Genomic DNA, 21,146 nt, shown 5'->3' with positions numbered 1-21,146 from the left:
TGACAAATATTTCGAATGCCTGAATGAGAAAGAATAAGGTCTATAATATTCAATCGCAGATAGATAAGTATGATAATTATGATGTAGAGTGAAGAGTGTTTCCAGCTTAATCACGGTACCGTATTCTAAAACAAAAGTTTAGCTGAAACGAATAAAACAACAGTAAAAAAATGTCTAGTTTCCAGTGCTTTCTTATTGAATAATCGTAATGTCTCGTTAGCAGATAAACTTTCAAACTAAGAATTAATACATATTATGTCAAATTTCAATTTTCCAAAATCTCTATCAATAGAAATTTCAATATATTTTATATGAAAATTTCCCTCATTCTGTAGTTCTCAGCAGATATGTACTACAAGCCAAGTTTTTAACGAGAATTCCCGCTAACAGCAATTCAATCGTCATAAACATGTCAATTCTCTGTGCTCCGTTTTTCGATTTTTGTATTATTCTCTTTGACATAGAGCTCTACAATATGAACTGCCTTGTTCTAAAAAATCGACAGTTTCAAAACATAGCCAGTTAGAAAATTTTAGTTAGTTGTCAGAAAATGTAAATACTTGAAACACATTTTTTTTTATTTTGTGGGCCACATGTTAATCAGATCTACAAGATATTAAGTAAGAATGATGTTGATCAATTCACAAAATACGATGAATTGTAAAAAAAGAAGGGAAACCACGCATAAAAACCGGATTGACATTGACATGACAAGAAATTCCAATTCATTATTAACCATACCGTACTATTGGCTACATCTAAATGATTGGCTTCAAAGTAGGTCACTGTCAATTAATTCATCAGAAACAGAGATTCCATGTACAGTTAACTAATTGAACTAATATAATGTAACTAATCTCCATCGCATATGTAATAATGTGGAAAATAATTTTTGTCAAAATGTACCTAGATTTTAAAAAGAGATTTTCGTCAGCAGATTGTTAGTAAACGATTCTCAATACAACTCATGTTTCGAGCAAGAAATTTTTTTGATGAAGAATATCATTTTTACTTCTTCCTCATTTCTCTGGATTCAAATTTGTCTGTTTTAAGAAAACCTAGATATGCCGAATTCAGTGTCCGAAAATATTTCATAGGAACCGAAATCATCTGCCAAGAACATCCAATCAATCACTCCCCCCACAATGTCTTCCATTTCCAGAAAAATTCTCCAGTAAATCAAGGTAGGTAGGCCAGTGTGGAATCGATTTGATTAATTGGTCCAATTACCCTAGAGGTGCTTAGAGAAGCAGCAACCGTTTTATATGTGACGCGTTACGTAATTGGCTAAGGTGAGATGCCGGCGGTGAAGTAAGCTGTGTTTCCGCTCCAGCACAGGCACAGTAGAGTTGAGACGACTAATATAACAGGCTACGCGGCTATTTGCAACGAAACGAAAAACTAGAACCTGCCAGGCTGAGCTTCGAACGCCTCGCGATGAATATCGGATTGAGCCGTAATGCGATCTGCGTTGCACCACACTCCGCCGCCACTGATTCACTTTCACCGGGCTGACTGCTTTCCAACGGTGGGGGGGGGGTCCAGAAGGGGTAAGAGAGGAGAGGGGTGGTGCGTCGTCGACGTGCGAGCAGAGCAAGTGCATGACAATCGTCCGAGGAAGCGGTCTCTACACGTAAGTTGAACTTATTTTTTCACATCATTACTCAATCTCACAGTTTCTCCTGATTTGAATAGTATTTCAAGCATTTTTACTGATTTCCGGAAATTCTAGTTTGATGTCACATGTGAAAATTGTAATACTATGTTCAATTTTTATCTTATGTACAATAAATATTGTATTTTTAATTTGATTTATTCTCAGCTATACTATATAAGGCTGTAGGATACTAAATTTCTGAAAGCATAACAATTATTTACTAACAGTAAAATTAAATTAAGTACAAATTCAATGCTAACCAAACTAAGAAATTGTTTTATACTAGTGGATTACAAAAATACTATTACCACATTACCGTTAAATCAATTAATGTTTCTTTCCCTTTCTATTCATAAGTTATTCTATTACATAAGGCTCGAATATAAAATTATGAAATAATGTAGTACTATATAACTATAAGTCTTGTGACACATGAAATGTATTGCTTAAAACATTCACAATATATATGCACATATAAGTAGGCTATTCTTTAATTATTTAAAGAGTATAAGAAAATGGTATATTCCATCGTTATTAATAGAAAGTTTTTTTGCCTGAATTAAATATTAGGGTGTGCAGCTTGCTTCAAAAATTTTGGAATATAATATATTTTTGTCCAGCTTATGTCGAATGGTTGTACTTCTAGTAAATGGTGTGAATCTAAAGAATCATGAATCATATTAAGATACAGATATAACTTATATGTTATTTTGCAGTATGCAGTTATTATCTACTGGGATTATAGTAATCCATTATGCATATTTTTATTAGTGGGTTATTTCAACGCAGCTTATTCAACTGAATTGACTAATGACAAACTAGTTCAATAATTATTGCTGGTGTACAAACCTAAAACTTTCTATTATTGAGTAGCAAATGTTTGTCTTGTTCTCCTTGATGTTAACTACTGAATAACAGAAGTTAGGTTTTTCATTTTCCGTTCACAACAATCTAAAATTTGGATAGCATATTTTTTTAAAATCATGTTTCTATAAATACGTTTTTACGTAGGTCTATATATGTTATGTATCATAGTTATTCATTATTAAGGAGATTAAGTTGGTCTAATGTTGATCTAAATGTATTTGCTCCTTTTTGTCATCATTATACAAAAAGCTTGATAGCTATTGTGAGGTTCAGGCCTACAGTTCCCTATAACGAGATTTTCTCTTTCAATTTTTGTTTTTCCTAAACAAATCATCACTATTACAATGAAATGAAAACTTACTCTTGAAAAAGGAAGTGGTGAGAATGAAAAACATCCTGTTCAGTGTACTATTGAAACTATTTTTTCACAAATTGAGGTCAATTGAAAAATGAACCTATTGCTAATTATTTTATCATTCAGAAATCCAGTCATCATCGGCGACATGTGAGGAAATTATTTTTTGCAAATCACCCATCTGTCGGAAGTGTTGTTAGAATCATCCTTTTTGTTATTTTATCTTCTGATTCTTGAATGCAATGTATGACTCATGATGATTTCATAGAATTGGAAATAATAGGTATATAGTCTACACCAAGTCATCAACGTTCTGTTGTAATACTTTCAACACATTAAGTTAATTCATTGCTAAGTCCAAAACCAAAAAATTTCAAAGCAATTTCATAATTCTCAAATTAGGCTCCGGACTGCCAAAAGAAAGGATTGCATAGAAAATAAAAAATAAATATTAATTTTGACTATAATGTTCAATAGATATAACAGTTATACGGACTAGTAGATTGGAGAAATGTTTCCTGATCTTTTTGGATAGGGCAGGCCTAAGAATTCCTAACAAAAATGTTGTTATTCCAAGGTACGGTATAGTAATATGCCACATTAATGTATATTTTCTGACATTCAACATAACGTCCATTATTTGATTGATATAAGAATTACGATAATATATTTGACAACACGGTATCATCGCAATAAAATCTAATCAATCCCAGATCTGCAAAAATTACAGTAAGCTACATTGGTAATTGGTAGGAGAGGAGCTTTTCTTGATAATAATCACTGTCTCATTTTCGCATCCAACTCATCATTATCAATCATAGTTTGTAATCTGGTAGAAAATCACTAAACTCACTAGGCCTAATTGTTTCTTGATTAGACAGGATAATAATTATCCAGTTATATATGAAATTATATAATAATTTCAGTTTTTACGACTGTTCATCGTTGAATTAAAAAATCTGTCACTTGTAGCCTATGACTTCTTCTTCTCTAAGCGCCACAGTCCTGGTTGGACCTTGGCTTTCTCAATTATTTGCCTCCATTCATCTCGCACCACCGCTTTTCGTTTCCAGCCTCTCACTGACATTGACGTCAGGTCGTTCTCAACATCATCCAGCCATCGTCTCCTCGGTCTACCTCTCTTCCTTGTGCCCAGCATCCTGCCTTCAAGCATCTGTTTCTGTATTCTATTGTCGGCCTATGACTTGAGATTTATAATTTATAACAAAGAATGTTGATTATGATTATTAATAATTTTACTATTTCTGCAACAATAAGTGTATAAAGACCATCTTTACCGAACGAGATAAAATATAGCAGAAGTAGGCTTCGAGTAGGCTAGCGAGTAGGCTAGCGAGTTATAGGCCTACTGAGTAGTAGCGAAATACTTGTACTGTGCTCATGTAAAGGCCGGTCCAGATCCTGAAACTTATCGTCCGTCTTTGAAGCTGTGCACCATGCTTTTTGGAATTTTTAACTGGTGATATTTTTAGATTTGGATAATATCAAGTTAGGTACCAAAACTGAATAGATTTCCAAAGAAAAACTTTCTATCATATTACTTTTTCAGTACGAGCGCTCAAAGTTGAAATAATTGGGGTGATCCATTTCCGAATTGGTAGCAAATAAATTCATAAAATTTTGAGAATACTTTCTGCAAGATATTGTTATTTGATGACATTTGATTTCTCAGAACATCAATTCTAGGAAAATGTATACCACTTTGAAAATTTAACCCTATTTGAATAATTTTTTAAAACCGAAGAATTCAGAACATCTATTTTGCAAAACATTATACCACTTTTTGAGCTATTTTTCAAAACGGTACACTGAATATTTAGTACGGAATACTATCATAGTACTGTTTCATTCTTTTTGCGTAAAATTATCCTCACCACCTTCCACGTTGTGCTTTTTCACTATAGTCTGTTATGGGAGCTGAGAGACGAAGTAAACAAACATGCTCGCTTGAGAATGGATCTTGGAGCAGCAAGACCGATTCACAGGTCACCCAACATCTTTACCATAGACTGAACTGGATAATCACAATACATGACTCAGTTTCCATGAAAGAGCACTGTGAACTGGAATTTACGAGTAGAACAATGAACAATATGTCATCACTTTTATATGCACACAAGTACAAGTACTATGTTATTGTCGCACCTCCTTTCGATGAATCAACTGTAGTGAGGTACATGTTATGAAAGCAGTATACATACTGCCATAGTATATTTTCAATAAAGTTAAAATTGACAATGGTGTTGCTACCTTTGTCTATCATTCGACAAGCAGATAGCGCTACCCTTTTCTACCTCCGCAACACTTTCAGATCGTTTCTCAACAATGTAGAAATATAATTAACAGAATATTTTATCCCAAATATTAAAATTTATTATTAAAAAATATACTTTCTCGACGAATAAATTAATATAATTGATCAATTTTAACGAGAATGAACAGTTAATAGATATTTTGTTATAATCTATATCTTCTATCTGTTAAAATTACTTCACTTGTATGTCTACTTTTTAAAAATTATTAAAAAACATAAAGCACACTTTTATTTGAAACATTGAACTTGAAAATGGCCAAAGTAGGCCGAAACTAGTTGTTTGAAATGTTTCAAATAAAATGGTACTTTACGTTTTTATATTGTATTTCTTAATAACTTCTATTTGTTCTATGCTGTTCTTCTATCTTTCTCCACTGCCATATAACGTGGGCCTTACTATACAGATATTATTTATCCTGAATATCTATCATTACTGTACAATATAATGATATTTATTCAGTTGAATGAATAAATTTATTGAAATATGATGATTCCGCTCATGACACACATTTTTCAGCGACCAATACAAGATGTTGATGGGCATGGTAGTGCTGTCAGTGGTGGGCGTGGCCAGCATACAGGCGCACCCTCACCCGATTGGCCTGCTGTCCAGTGTCGACGGAGATGCCAGCATAGTAGTCAAGCAGTCGCCCTTCTCTGTGAGGACACTGCGAGACAGTTCGTTCCCCGAGCCCTGGCTGGACAGTGAGGCCCAAGCAAAGCCTGACAGGAGACTCAGGCGACAGCTCAACTTCATTCAAACAAAATTAGTGGATGTTCTGCACGTGAGTTCTAATTACTAGTTGTCAAACTTTTTTGACCTCAGGTTTTAAATTAATTTTTCCTCCACCTACTGTCTAAAGTGACTACTTTACCCCCTGGAACATAATACTAAAGTGTCACTTTTTCGCTCTCGGGAGGAAAAAACAGAAAAACTCGCTAGAGCTTAAAAGTAACTCCATTTAAATAACATGGGAAGCATCTCTATTTTAAAAACTTACATTTGAAATAGGTTGGAAGGTCTAAGCTCAGATGAGGAGGCATATAGTGTAGTCATTAAACCAACTAAATTCAATACTTCAATCATACATTTGATCAATATATGAAATATATGTTTGCATGCTAAAATTATTACAAACTTCATATCAGTACTATAAAAATGTATAAATATTTTTTTATATTCCACGTTATTCAAATTACCAGCCAACGAATATCTCTCATTAACTAATGACAATTTTAAACAGAAACTTCATCATAGTTGTAGTTGAGTCGGCCATTGTTGTTACAATGTTACAACTTTCGCCGACAGCGCTATGCGCTGCGTTTACAAACAAGCTGTTTACTTTTTACATTATGTTGTAACGCATTGTTACTGGTCACGAAAGTTTTTAAAAATTATTTTATTTGCAGTTTTTATGAAAATGTATGTGGAGGAAAAATGTTGTGTATATCACGAGTGAAAAATGCTTTTTCTCCCTCAGGGAAATTGTTGTCCACAGGGAAATCAATCTTTCCCTTCAGGGAGAAAAAGTGGCATTTTTCACTCTAGATATACAAATAACTATTTTTTCTATACTAATTACAATATTATTCAATATACGAAATATATTCAATATCAATGATTTGACGTGATAATTAATATGGGCACAACTGTAATATGTACTATTTGAGAAAAAAAAATAAATGAGCAATAGCCTGTTTTTTCATTTCTGAATATTGCATTTGATACAATATATTGAAATATTATTAAATTGTTCAATGAACACACTATATCACACTATCTGTGTTTTGGCCTAAAGTGAGACAACAGTTGAAAGTTTTAAGGCAAGAAATTATAGAATAGGGTACGATGTGAAAAACGTTCACATCGACACACTCAGACCAAATTGGAATATTTTCAAATAATTCAAGTATTTTAATTTCTTGATGTAAGTGTAGCTGTTGGAAGAGGAAAGACAATGATTGTAGTAAAAATTTGGGAGAAGACAGTTTTGGGCTACGTCTGTTGTCTTCTCCCAATCATATTGTAATTATAATCATTATTATTGCAATGCTATTCTCTCATCCCTTGTATATTTCTCGACTTAATTAGTACAATATAACGAAAATATGGTATTAGATGCTAATTTTTGTGTCTGATCCAGCCACAGAAAAATTCAGGTTCCATTTCGGGGGGGGGGAGATACATCCCCATATCCCCCCCTGGGGTATTTGTGATTGTCAATAAAATAAATAAATAAAAAGAATGGCGCAGGACCGAATAAAGTTTAGAGAAAGGTTGAAGGAATCCGACGCCTTACGGTATTAAAAGGGTATGAAAAGAAGAAGAAAGTGTAACTGTTGAAACTGCTATTAATTTAGAAACACTACACTTGAGAATTGACGGAGATTGACGGAGAAGCTGGAAATATTTTTTAATCAGTCAGTCTTGTACAAGAGAAAACAATATTGTCAGTAATTTGCGATAAATTTAAGGTCATTTTAGAAGATTCATAACTGAATGCACTATTGCATCTGTTATTTATGCATTATTATATAGGATTTAAGAATTTTAAAGTTGAATTATTCAAGTGGATTTTGTTTAAATTTCTGTTACATTAAAATGGTAGTTGGAATTTAATTGCACATGCGTATAGGTGAACAATCAGCAATGACTTGTATATTTGTAATGACTTTTCCAAACCTACTCTAGAAGATGGTACGTCATAGTGGAGTAGGTCAATTTCCACACAGAAAAAAGTAAACATATTGTAAAGGAAACATTATAAGAAATTTTTTGTAACTAACTATTGTATGTAATTGTAATTTATCTAATATTTTCTGTAATTGATGTAGCAGTTTTAGTTTTTTTTTTTGAAATAAACATTTATTCATTTATTTTATTTGGGGTGATGCCCTTGGGGCTTAGGCTGATACGAGAGGGTTATGGGAAGGACTATGATTAGAGATGAAGGAACTTACAGTTAAAGGTGTGTTCCGAACCACCGGGGAAAAGCTCATTTATGTCAGTTACTGGAGCTGATCTCAATCTTCTTCCCGAGAGTATGACGGTTATCTAATTCGTTCGATTAAATATGTTGTAATTCAATAGCAAGTGAATTAAAAGTTGTTCCCATTACCAATATTATTATGATTTATGGATTGCAGCCCCAACCAATAGTGGACACAATGAAGGAAGAAGAAAGGTATGGCAATACAGTGGAGCACACGTTTGGCAAAAAAGTCGTCAGGGCAATTGAAAGCCTTTCCAAAGTTATCAACACTGCTTTCGAAGTGAGTATTTTCAAATTTTATGACTATTTCTTAGTAGGAAAACATAAAAATTATGATAGAAAATAATTAGCCTACTACGATAAATCACTAAAAAAATATGAAACAATAAAAATTAGTTATTTTGTCAAAAATATTAATTGGACATAAATTTATTCAAATAGTCTTATTTGGGTTTCAAGACCAGTCTAAATAGATACTCGACTTTTATAGGAACTACATTAGAGAAAGAATAAGACGGAGAGATACCACAACATCTCTTACCATACAATCAAATTATTAGGAGCTACATTAGTTTAATAAATGAATTAAATTATAAAAAATATAGTGCGGCTGAAATTCTAGATCGAATAATTCCATGGCTATTGTTTCATCGATTATTCAAGTTGACTAAGTGAGAATGTTGTTTATTAGCCTACTGTAACCTCAACTAATTGAACAATAATTCATACAAATTACGTTTCAAGTTATCTTACTTGTTTTTTCAGTTTCCGGTGAACACAGTTAAGAAAGCAACGAAAAGTGCAACTGAAGCTCTCAACGCAATTGGAGGAAAAATAGTAGGACTTCAAAAGTGATGAAGACATTGAGTATCTTTGTCAGCTCAGGGAATGAAGAACAAGCATATTCCGCTTTCAAGATTTTGCGGAAAGTATAATGTGATAATAGTTTCCAAAAATACATTGTGAGGTATATTTACGAGCAGTTACATCAAAGGGATCAATCAAAGGAAGATGGAGAATTAAAGAGTGAGGAGAGGAGCCGAAATTGATTCATTCAATTCTACGTATATTATTTTAATCAAAATATGAACATATAGTTGAAATACATGTGAATTGGTGAACTATTGGACTTGTGAATATAGTTTACATGTAGTACACAATAGTTTACACGTTCAATCAAAATTCAGTGAATTCTACCAACCCGCATTGGATAAATTTGAGCGCTTCATTAACCGGATCACGAGTTCTTTACAAATAATTCAAAGATTTGACTGCAAAAATGTGCCTTAAAACTTCAGTGAACTTCATAGAACGGTTACTGAATTTTACAAATATAGCTTATATATAAAAAGTGTAGGAGATACAACAAGAAAAGGAGTTGAAAATCAAATATTTATTAGCAAAGCTATCAATAACTTTAATGGTAGAAGAACATAAATAAGGTAACTTTACAATCTTTATCGTTATAGATTTCATTGGTAAACTTCAATAAATTTTTGTCCCAATCTCATCTGACATACTTTCCGTTCATAATTTTTTTTGCATCATTATTGGTAAATATAATGATATTAAAATTGATAAATTTTCGAGTCTAGTCGAAGTAAATTATACACAAATTAGTTGACGATTGTAATAAATAGGATTAAATGAAGTTGGCCGTCAGAAAATTGCTTGCCAAACCCCACATCTTGCTGCCATATTTTGAATATGTAAGCTAGTAGTTAGTTATAGTTCTTTGGTGATCAATTTTCAATCTTGGAACATTGAACCGCTGATTTTAATGTCTGGTAACATTCATAATAATTAATATTACTGAGGGCAATAGTGTCGAATCATTAATTACTTAAGACTCCCAAATAATTATGCTATGAAAATGTTTCAATTTTTTCTTAGTTCAATATTATTTTCTTAAGCATGAAAATTTCCAAAAATAAATTTCCTCACCAAATTCTAGGGTTGTGAAAAATAATTGGATGATTAATAATGTTGATAGAGATGTAAAAGCTTTGTACCATAAAACTGTAACAATGATAAATAAATTATTACTCTAGCATTACTCAACCTAAATTCCTCTAACATGACTAGAAAAGAATTCTAAATTAAGCTACGTTCTTTGAAAATAAATCACAGATACTTAAATACGTATAATAAAGCGTGAGTTTCAACAAAATCCAACTTTCTTCAAACCTCAAACAGAATCTCGAGAGACGTCCATTGGTTGCATTTAATCTCTCGCCGTAGACACTATGAATGCAACAACGAGACATCACAAGGAAAGAGACATTCCTATAAACGAAAAACTTGAATGTCATATTTTATCAAGAATATGGAACAAAATATATGTATTTAGATTGATCATAAATTGAAAATTTAGTCAAATGATTTTTATAATGATTTATGAATTTCAAACGTTCATGATTGAAGTGCTGTAAGATTATTATGGACCTGTAATATTTTCGTGAATAGTTGACACCGAGCTCTAAAAACCTGAATATCTCATGTGATGTTGAAGTGTTTTTTCAAGACGAAAATATTTTTTCAATTCTGTAAGTATTAACGCTATTGATGATTAATAGTATAATGATTATTGAGTAATTTACATAGTGCGCCAGAAGTACTTATTTGAAAGGTCAATAATTCAAAAGTAGGCCGTCGGTTATTATTCTTATTCATGCAATAAATACTTTCAAAATAAGTTTCTCTGGCGCACCAAGTACTTTTTCAAAAACTTGGAACCTGGCTATAAAATTGGTCACTCCAGCCAATAATATTCTGAATAAAGCAATTACGATTATATAAAAAAAAAAAAAAACAATTATACAATTCTACGAGTCACCAATTTTGAATTAGAAAATTCAATTATAATTTGTATTGGACAAGAGATAACTTACACCCAGCCAAGAGTGAAGGACTTTCTATTTAATGAAGACGAGTGGTAATGATCACGAATTGATGAGTAAAATGAAATAAATACCATGAATTTTCACTCTACTAATAGTACAAATAATTATAATACATGTGTAACTAAATATGTTATTCCTTTCCCCAAAATAACAGAAAAGCAAACATTGTGAATGCATCTTAAGCAAATATAACGTACCTGGCTTGTGTCTTCAGCGTATGCTCAATCCCTCGCAGTAAATCATTTGTCTTCAGTATAAGAAGCAGCTGGCAATTGACATTCGCTAAGGCGTTCAATACTTGGGACAGGAAGCTCGGAATTCCAATTTGGAACAGTTCTTTCTGAAATAACATGGAAATTGCAGTAAGTATATGAATTATGACACAATTTGTACTGTTGAACACCAACACTCTATTAAATATGTATATTATTATGTCTGATGCTTTAAGGCTGGGCAAAGGATAAAAATAAACTTTCTACTGGTGATATTTCTTTAAAAGTTTTTTGATTTGTATATCATCAAGTTATCAAAATGAAAAGGTTTTCTCAAGAAAACATTTTTTCCGATTATTACTTTTTGAGATATAAGCGCCTAAAGATTAAATTTTTGGGACAGAACATTTCAAATTCATAAATAAATCCATTAGATTCAGAAGATAAATAAAACAAACATTTTACAAAAATATCAATTTTTGAGAAAGTTATTCCATTTACTAAAAATGACCAAAAATAACTTTTAGTTGAGTTATTTTTGGAAAATCGAATAACTTTCTCAAAAATTGATATTTTCAAAATTAATAGTTTTTTTTATTCAATCAACAATACCATTAAGGGTCGTTGGCACAGTGACAGTTTAAACTAGATTTCATTTTAAACTGGATTAAATCCGTATCAAGTCTCGTTTGTTATAATGTGTTTCATTTTGAGTTTAAGCCACCAGCTGATAAAATTCAGATTTTAATAGATTTTCATGAAATTTGACAGGTATGTTCCTTTTTTAATTGCGCGTCGACGTATATACAAGGTTTTTGGAAATTTTGCATTTCAAGGATAATATGAAAGGAAAAAGGAGCCTCCTTCATACGCCAATATTAGAGTAAAAATCAGACTATAGAACTATTCATCATAAATCAGCTGACAAGTGATTACACAGATGTGTGGAGAAGCCAGTCTATTGCTGTATTTCCATATTTAAGGTCTATAGTTTCAATCAGGTACTTGTGGATGAGAATACTGCGTGAGGTCTACTGTTCACAGAACTACTAGTTTTTAAAGTGAAAATATGACCTACTCTTGGAAATTTAACTATTTAGAAAATTTGAGAGTAGAACAGATTTGGGCTACGATTTTAATTTGTAATTGTATTGATTAATGAATGAATGAATAGTGGCGTAAGCTAGACCTGACCATTAGTGTCTGCTATTAAAAATACGTATATTGTCCCTGTAAGAAGATGTTCCGACGCTGCTATGATCCAATTAAATGAGATGAAATACTTGAATTATGTACCCAAAATGTTACTTTTTCAAATGTTTCTTCCATAAACCTATAACATTTAAATTGAATACACTCGATTAAATTCGAGAAATTTAATTATCTTGACATGTATTAAATCTAAAAGCTAAGAATCGAGTTCAATCCTGTACAATTGCATTTTATACTCTGTCCAGACAGCGATGACCGCTGAAAGATTAAGCCGACCCTCCTACTACTCACACACACAAGGGCAGTCTCCTTTTGTGTGTATGAGTAAAGTGACGGTCTGTCTACCTGTATGCTAAGTGGCATACATAGTATATCAATGGCGCAGGTAGGCCGGGCGTGGGGGAGCGAGGGACGGCTTAATCTTCCAGCGCTCATCGCAGTCTGGACAGAGTATAATAATGATGTATTACCTCTTTTAATGTATATTTTGTCTTGCTCAAGCCGGAAAGAATCGCCTCCCACGTCCTTCCGCTCACCATGCAAGAGAAAACTGGATAAAGCTCTCTGGCCACTCCCAGTGACTCACAGCTATCTTTCATTGCATTTTCATCACAGTTCAGGATTCCAAGCCATAGTTTCGAATATGCCCATCGAACATCATTGCTTAGTGTCTGCAAAAATGAGAAATACACATTTATGAAAAGGAATTAAGTAAATCAATTAATTAATTGTTTAAATTTATCTTCTCCTAAAATTTTATTTGTAACCTTGAAATTACTAAAACGTACCTTAACAGTAATGCATTAACTTTTTCAATTGTTTGGTCATTATCATTACAAATCTATAAATCTGAATATGAAGTAAGTTATGCGAAAATGATAAATTGAATCGAACATTTGAAGAGATCTAAAGGACCACGTTAAACAATATATATGTTGTAGCCAGAGTAGGCACGGAACTGTTGGTGTTCTAATACAATGTATACTCATTATAAATAAATAACTAGATTTAGTTTCTTTTATTTTATAAAAGGTTTAACGTGGCATTTAAATTACAGCATTTATTTTTGATTTTGTATTCAAATTTTTAAAATAAGTGCAATATTTCTCAAGTTTTTAATTTATTGTGATACATTCTGTGGTTCATTTAAAGTTTAAAATCAACATTCGAAATTTTCAAATAATTATTCCTGGACCTAAAATCAAGTAACGAAGCAGTGTGTAATTACATAACCTCAACTTTTGGACAACATTTAAAAACATTTTATCAAAATTTTTGGAGAGAAATAGTACAGGCTCAGCCTAGTTTTTCCTCCAATGTCATAATTGTATTATTATAGTGTTTTATACAATAAATGAATGAATGAATATTTGTAATTTTTCATATTTCAAGATGGAGAGTACTGGAAGCTATTTTTAATTTAAAAGATTTGAAGGATAGGCCACGGTATTCAGATGAAAAATACCTTCTTCTTCTATATACCGTGGGACAGGCAACGTTCCAATTTATAAGATAGAGATAATAATAATAATATCGTGTGACCTGGCTGGCTCAGGTCTGGTGTCAGAGTTTTCAGGTCGCAACTGATCAATTTCAGGGCTTCTGACATGACCTAACGACTGCTTTTTAGGCAGCCGGGACCGACCAAGTGTTTAGAAGTGAAGGCTTCATTGAAGTATGAATACAATTTAAAAAAATATATATCGCAATCTAGTCTAAAAAAACTAATAAGCAATTTTTTCCTAATATAATAATGTGTTAAATATTAATAAGATAGGTAGTTTCTCACCAGGACTACTACTTCTAGCAACTAACCTGAAATTGACGAAAGATAAAAATAGTAATATATAAATAAATACAAATTGAAACATTTAAAGAGAGTTTAAAATGAGTGAAAATAAAATCAACTTTAAAATGAATTTGAGCAGTCCCAACTGTTTAGAAGTGGAGGCTTGAAGTATAATAATTTGAAATGTAATCTCACCGCATACAAACCATGGTCCAAGAGCACTATCTGTGTTGATCCGTCGTGAGACTTGTGAACGAGAATGTTCCCCGGGTGAGGATCGCTGTGCACAAATCCATTATTGAAAATCATCTGCGAGTACAAGCGGCCCAAGTTGTCAGACACCTTCACCACGTCGATATTATTTTTTTGCATGTACTCCAAATCATTAACCTGACCTCCTTCTGTGAATTCCATTGTCAATACACGCGTTGTACTCAATTCCGGGTAGATTTCTGGAATCTGTAAAAGTGCCATCAGAATTATTAGCTGCAATACCAATAATGGTGAATGATTATCTCCGAAAATCTCAGTGGGAATATTAGGTCACAATGACTAATTCATGTATCAAATTCAAAATTGGAAATGAAAAAGAATTTTGGTCTCACGACGGATCAACACAGAGTACTCTTGTACTCTTGGACCATGGTTTGTATGTGGTAAGACTGTTCAGAATTATCTATTCTTCTGGTTACATAATATAATTGTAGTTGTAGCTAATACATGAAATAATTAGAAACATCTTGAAACCATAAAAATGAACATGAAATGCAGCAGACTTTTCTTATTCAAAGCTGAGCTATAGTCTGTGTGAAATAAGTTGAGACTTGGCCCTCCATCCGAAGAAATTACAAGGTTGCCAATTCGTGTAAAATTGCACCTTTCACAAATTTCCAATTCAACGTCAGAATTGGATGTAGAATACTATCCCCGATATCCTAGTAGAGATAAAAAGTTTCAGGGTAGAAGGATTTAAATGAAATTTAACTTTTATGATAAAATTGGAAATATCGCGAAGATTAGTTTTTCTTTTGAATATCACTACTCTCAGAATCATGGGGCGTCGTAATGCGTAATAATTTTATATCAAATTAACGGGGAGAATGTCTCCTTTTTATTGGTGTCTGGATCATTTTTATCCGACCTACAGTTATATTCTAATTAATGATTATGTTCGTCAATGTCGAGACATTTCGAGCAGGAAACATGAAATTTTCGACATGCTAGAAACTTTTTTGTTTTAAAAGATAAGTAGGTAGTGAAAGCGAGAAAGTTTCTCAGAAATAATTGAAATATTTCAAATCGACCTTCCGACTACTTTTGACAATTGAAAAAATAATTTCAATTATTTCTGAGAAACTTTTTCGCTTTCACCATTCACTGATATTTTGAAACAAAAAAATTTCCAGCGTGTCGAAAATTTCATGTTTTTTGCTCGAAATGTCTCGACATTGAAGAACGTAATCATTAATTAGAATATAACTATAGGTCGGATAAAAATTATCCAGACACCAATAGAAAGGAGACATTCTCCCCGGTAATTTGATATAAAATTATTACGCATTACGACGTTCCATGATTTCGAGAGAAGTAATATTCAAAAGAAAAACAAATCTTCGCGATGTTTCCAATTTAATCATAAATTTCCTTTTAATCCTTCAACCCTGAAACGTTTTTAGCACTACTAGGATATCGGGGATGATATTCTACATCCAATTCTGACGTTGAATTGGAAATTTGTGAAAGTTGCAATTTTACACGAATTGGCAACCTTGTAATTTCTTCGGATGGAGGGCCAAGTCTCAACTTATTTTACACAGACTATAATATAAGATTTAAACGTTGGCTTTATTCGTTTGTAATCGGTAGCTATCGTTGACTTTTTCATATCAGCAGTGACATGGTGTCTTTTCAATTCATTCATTTATTTAGGTAATGACAGAAACACAACGTGACATAACATACATAAGTTCATAAAATCAACTAAATTCATACCCAACGAGAAGTTCCAAGAATATTGTAGGCTACATTGTATTAAAAAAGCAATTTATTTTCAACTTGTAGTGCAATCACAGACACACTTAAAGCTACTTTTTAATAACATGCTATTAATTCTGGTGAATCACATAGGAAATTGAAAATTGATTTGATTTGATTGATTGGAAATCTTCTTGTGTACCATCATAGGCTGTTCTCCTCCCCAATGTAATTCTTTGTTCCATGATTTGAATGAACAGAGACTCGTGATCCAATTACAGTAGTTTCTTCCTGAAGTTGTAATACAAGTATCAAACCAAAAAAATCAGTGCTCTTATCATCTATATAATAAGAGAGAGTAGGGTTGTGTTTGTTCGTGTGTTCGCATCAAAACATGTCAACTTGTGGATTGCATACCGGAAAAACGGGAATGATTTAGATCTCCAAATTTTGCACATAGATTCTAAAAATATCAATCTCTTGCACCTCGAAGCCCAAATTTCAATTTTCCTTCTAGATTTTTCAGAATAAATGTTTAAATTTAATTGATGGTACATACGATTTCATAAAAAATAACCAAATCATATGATCGAAATAGAACTGGCTTAAACACGTATACAAGTGTAAAGGATAGGAAAATTATGTTTGACGCATCATCACATTTGAACTACTGGACTGATTTACTTGAAATGTTGCATATAAATTCTTAATCAACCGAGGATTCTTATAGACCCATTTTAAATTCTTCTAGATTTCATTACAAGTTTTCAGTTTTTCAAGTTTTAAAATAGACCGTTGCGAAGCACGGGTTACCTGCTAGTCATAAATAGAAGAGATAACATTTTACCTTCAACCATGAGAAATGCTTGAATAATTCTCTAACTTTTTCCATATTTCCAGCTTCTTTGACAAAATCCAATTCCAAAGGAATGTTCTTCTTCGACTCATTCACCAACCATTGGAAATCGAAGTCTGGAAAAACCCACATGAGAAACTTTGCCATCACCTGAAAATGAATACAAAGTCACTTATGAATTTGAATAATAACACATTTATCTGTCACACATTATTAAAAACTACAATATTGCTTTGCTTCATTACATAAAAGAAAAAAACACGATTATTTAAAATCATATTTCCTGAACAGAAATTATTATTTTTAAATTTATTCAAATTTTCTAACCCATTTCTGGAACGATAATTTTTTTGTAAGCTCCTATGTATCTATTTACAAGATTCTGCAAATGTTTTTTCCAGATTTTATAGAAGAGTCCTTCCATGAGTATAATTTCTAGTTTATTTATTTATATATTTAACATATATATGTATTATATGTTATGTTATGTTATATATTATTTTATGTTACATGTATTATTATATATTTCATGAGTTGACCATCAATATTTCGGACATGTTATCAAGTAGCCTGATCTGATGAGTTAATGTTAAATAGATGTTGAGTGTTTTAAAAATTCTATAGAAATAATTTTCACATTAGATCCCCATAAGACAAATCAAGGAAAAGGGCAAAACGTGTACCCTTATGCACTAATAATTATGGTCTGATCCAATCTATTTCATCAGTTTTCATTGAGAGTTGGGTGTAATAAAGACTGCGCCCTAACTCCACCCTCCTAGGTCAAAATAAAGACCTAGTCTAGTCTTTGTCTATTCTTTTCTAGTATTAAGATAATGCATTATGCACATAATGAAATACTATAGTATATAGTAAATACTATAAGTATTCAAATATTTTATTAGATTTTTATTAATTTATTACATTTATTCAGAAACCTTTCACAGACAAATTTTATTGATATTCGATCTAATTTCAATGCTGACAGTTGAAAGTAAATCTCTCAATAGCTGTCATAGGAATGATATAATAGGTGATGAATGATAAATCATGTCAATGTAGGTCAAACTAAAGGGTGTCTGATAAGTCACTCCCTATTTTTATACAGCTATAATTTCTTTATTTATAAACCAATTTTGTTAGAACTACATTTGTTAGATAGAGCAATCTTTGAGGTAGTATTTAACACCAATTTCAATTTGTTTCAATTTTAAAATACCTCCTCTCTTGGCTGTGGAAGAGCGAGCCAAAATAGCAGCTCGTTATGAGTTCTGGGGATCTGTGGTGCGAGTATAAAGGTGGTGGAGGGCTGAACGAGGGATCCATGCAATACTGGATGAGAAAACACAGATCTTTCTTAAGAATCGTTGCAACAGAGTAAGGTGAAAGACCACTTTCACGAGATCCTTGACGCAGTGATTTCTTAGGGCTCCTCATGAACATTCCACGAACTCAGTCAACATTCTCTGCTGTGCTTGACGTCCTTGATGGTTTCCTGGTCGTCTTGCATCTTTGACACTCCCTGTTGTTAGTAATTTGGAATGGCAGACAATTTGGAATAACAGTTTTTGCATCCAGTGTTGCATGGATCCCTCGTTCAGCCCTCCACCATCTTTGTACTCGCACCTCAGGTCCTCAGACCACATAACTAGCTGCTATTTTGACTCGTTATTCCACAGTCAAGAGAGGAGGCATTTTTAAATGAAAACAAATGAAAATTAGTGTTAAACACAACCTCAAAGAGTGCTCTATCTATCAAATGATTCTAACAAAATTGGTTCATAAATAAAGAAATTAAAGCTGTATAAAAAATAGGAAGTGACTTATCAGACACTCTGTATAAGAGTGCCGAAAATTGAGAATTGAAAAGTGCCGAAATCATGGGATTATAATTATGTCAAACTTTGAAAATGCCGAGGATTGTACTACAAACCTCCATGGTTGTCAGATCGACTGCCGAGTTTTTGCGCACAAACGGGTGCTGCACTTTGACAGCGACGGCGCGGCCATCTTTTAGCCAAGCCTTGTGCACTTGAGCGAGCGAAGCGGTGCCCTGCGGCTCCGGCTCGATCCTGCTGAACACATCTTGTGGCTATAGTCAAAACACAGTCAAACTTCAAAACAATTCTTCAATACATTCATTTTTAAAGTTCTTTTAAATACGACTAACTCTACGGAAAAAGAGCATTGAAACCATCTCAAGATCAAATTTATCGTTTAATTTTACACACAGCTTATAGCTAAAATGTAAATTATAATCATCACCAGCTAAAATACAACTTTATCTTTGATGGGAGTGTTCAGCCTAAATAAATTTAAAAGTAAAATACTAAGCAAAAAGAATGAGAAACCTTTCATCTTTTACCTAAGACTACTTAGGCCCAGTTTAACAAAATCCAGTTAAATTTTAATCTTAATAAATTTCACGAAAACCAATCAGAGAAGGATTTTTCGAAAAAATGGCTTCTGTGATTGGTTTTCGTGAAATTAATCACAATTAAAATTTAACCGGACTTGGAGCAACCGGTACTCAATTTTTAATACATAAATGATAATATGTTTCTTCTAATGAAACAACCGAGTTTGTTTTACCGAATGATATGTTTTTATTTCAATTATCATGAAATTATTACAAATTTACACCACAGCATAATTGAATCGAACACAAATTGAATTTAATTATTATGATCTATCTCCCCCAAGTGAAAACGAAAGTTCTTTAACAATAAAGAATATACAACTTTATATTAAGAACTGAATGAGGCTCTTTATGACATAAGAGCCAATAGAAACTAGTCAGATACATCTTGCATGTTATATTTCTTTCAATATTAAATAAGCCCAACAAGTAAAAATATAAATCTGAGTACCGTTTTGAATTATTTTGCACGACATGTTTCGGCTACTGTAGCCGTGAAAAATAATTCAAAATGGTACTCAGATTTATATTTTTATTTATATTAAAAGTAGCCCTGAAGAAAAAAGACAAGCCTAACAAGTTATCTTTATACGTTTGTAATCTATTATATGTGTAATATGTTGATTCAGAACGATTTTGTTAGGTTATTCAATGAATTTGTATTCTGACTAATAATTGCATCCATTTGCAAGCTCGCAACCATTTGTATACTATTATATCTATACAACAATAAAGGAAAGAACTGGATTGTACACTGATTAAGCTGAAATATCGCAAATAGATTCCTAATTTACCGAGGATGGTTATAGGCCTATTTTTAATTAATCAAGATTTCAGTAGGTCAAGTTTTCAATTAGACCTTTGCGGAGCACGGGTTACCTGCTAGTCTATAATTGACCGAGCGAAGTGAGGTCTAAGATTCAAGTCGACGGTTCGGCATTTCTCTTAATGTTTAGATGTTTATATGTTGCGCATTTACGGCGAAACGCGATAATAGATTTTCATGAAATTTGACAGGTATGTTCCTTTTTTAATTTCGCGTCGACCTATATACAAGGTTTTTGGAAATTTTGCATTTCAAGGATAATATAAAAGGAAAAAGGAGCCTCCTTCATATGCCAATATTAGAGTAAAAATCAGACTATAGAATTATTCATCATAAATCAGCTGACAAGTGATTACACAGATGTGTGGAGAAGCCAGTCTATTGCTAGGTCTACAGTTTCAATCAGGTACTTGTGGATGAGAATACTGCGTGAGGTCTACTGTTCACAGAACTACTAGTATTGTTAGATTGTATATATTAATCAATGAACTAATATGTGTATGAAATGATTAAAATAATTAAATGAATAGAAGAATGTGACCTTTTAATCACATTCTTCAATGCCAGGTCCACAATTTGACTCGAATATGCTTCGGCTTTGACTTAGGTATGTCTTTTATTAGTGTTTAGTGACTATATCAGTAATGAAAGAATCAAGTATTTTATTTTTGTTTTTTAATTTTGCAACCGCTAAAGTAAAATCAACTTTAAACTTTCACTATTCCTTATAAATAACAACAATTTTTCC

At 32.4% G+C, this 21,146-nt stretch overlaps 2 protein-coding genes across 3 annotated transcripts in view; one reads left to right on the top strand and one right to left on the bottom strand.

Moving 5' to 3' along the window:
* Nucleotides 1–1,396: 1,396 nt before the first annotated feature.
* Nucleotides 1,397–10,274, top strand: LOC111049880. Of its 2 annotated transcripts, none has more exons than XM_022336057.2 (4): nt 1,397–1,633; nt 5,732–5,999; nt 8,362–8,487; nt 8,973–10,274. In XM_022336057.2, exons 1-4 carry the CDS (start codon nt 1,602–1,604, stop codon nt 9,060–9,062), a joined length of 516 nt encoding a protein of 171 aa, XP_022191749.2. In that variant the 5' UTR covers nt 1,397–1,601; the 3' UTR covers nt 9,063–10,274. The 2 variants fall into 2 exon arrangements, with proteins under 2 accessions (XP_022191749.2, XP_039279037.1); XM_039423103.1 differs by having other exon boundaries at nt 1,623–1,754.
* Nucleotides 9,586–21,146, bottom strand: part of LOC111049873 (aarF domain-containing kinase 1) — a 17,394-nt gene continuing 5,833 nt past the window's right edge. The window contains exons 4-9 of the mRNA XM_039423101.1: nt 19,087–19,245; nt 17,145–17,303; nt 14,519–14,782; nt 13,005–13,205; nt 11,308–11,450; nt 9,586–10,493 (exon numbers count right to left, since the gene is read on the bottom strand). Coding sequence (XP_039279035.1) covers nt 10,307–10,493; nt 11,308–11,450; nt 13,005–13,205; nt 14,519–14,782; nt 17,145–17,303; nt 19,087–19,245 — 1,113 coding nt within the window. The 3' untranslated portion in view covers nt 9,586–10,306. The remainder of the gene's footprint in view (nt 10,494–11,307; nt 11,451–13,004; nt 13,206–14,518; nt 14,783–17,144; nt 17,304–19,086; nt 19,246–21,146) is intronic.

Source organism: Nilaparvata lugens, chromosome 3, assembly GCF_014356525.2.
Source record: "Nilaparvata lugens isolate BPH chromosome 3, ASM1435652v1, whole genome shotgun sequence".
NCBI lineage: Eukaryota > Metazoa > Arthropoda > Insecta > Hemiptera > Delphacidae > Nilaparvata > Nilaparvata lugens.
Note: the sequence above shows the minus strand (reverse complement) of the source record. Positions and strands in the feature narration are given on the sequence as shown.

Coding starts and splice junctions, on each gene's coding strand:
- LOC111049880 (XM_022336057.2), top strand. CDS start 1,602: ATGACAATCGTCCGAGGAAGCGGTCTCTACAC. Junction 6,000..8,361: donor AATTAGTGGATGTTCTGCAC/GTGAGTTCTAAT, acceptor TATGGATTGCAG/CCCCAACCAATAGTGGACAC. Junction 8,488..8,972: donor TTATCAACACTGCTTTCGAA/GTGAGTATTTTC, acceptor TTGTTTTTTCAG/TTTCCGGTGAACACAGTTAA.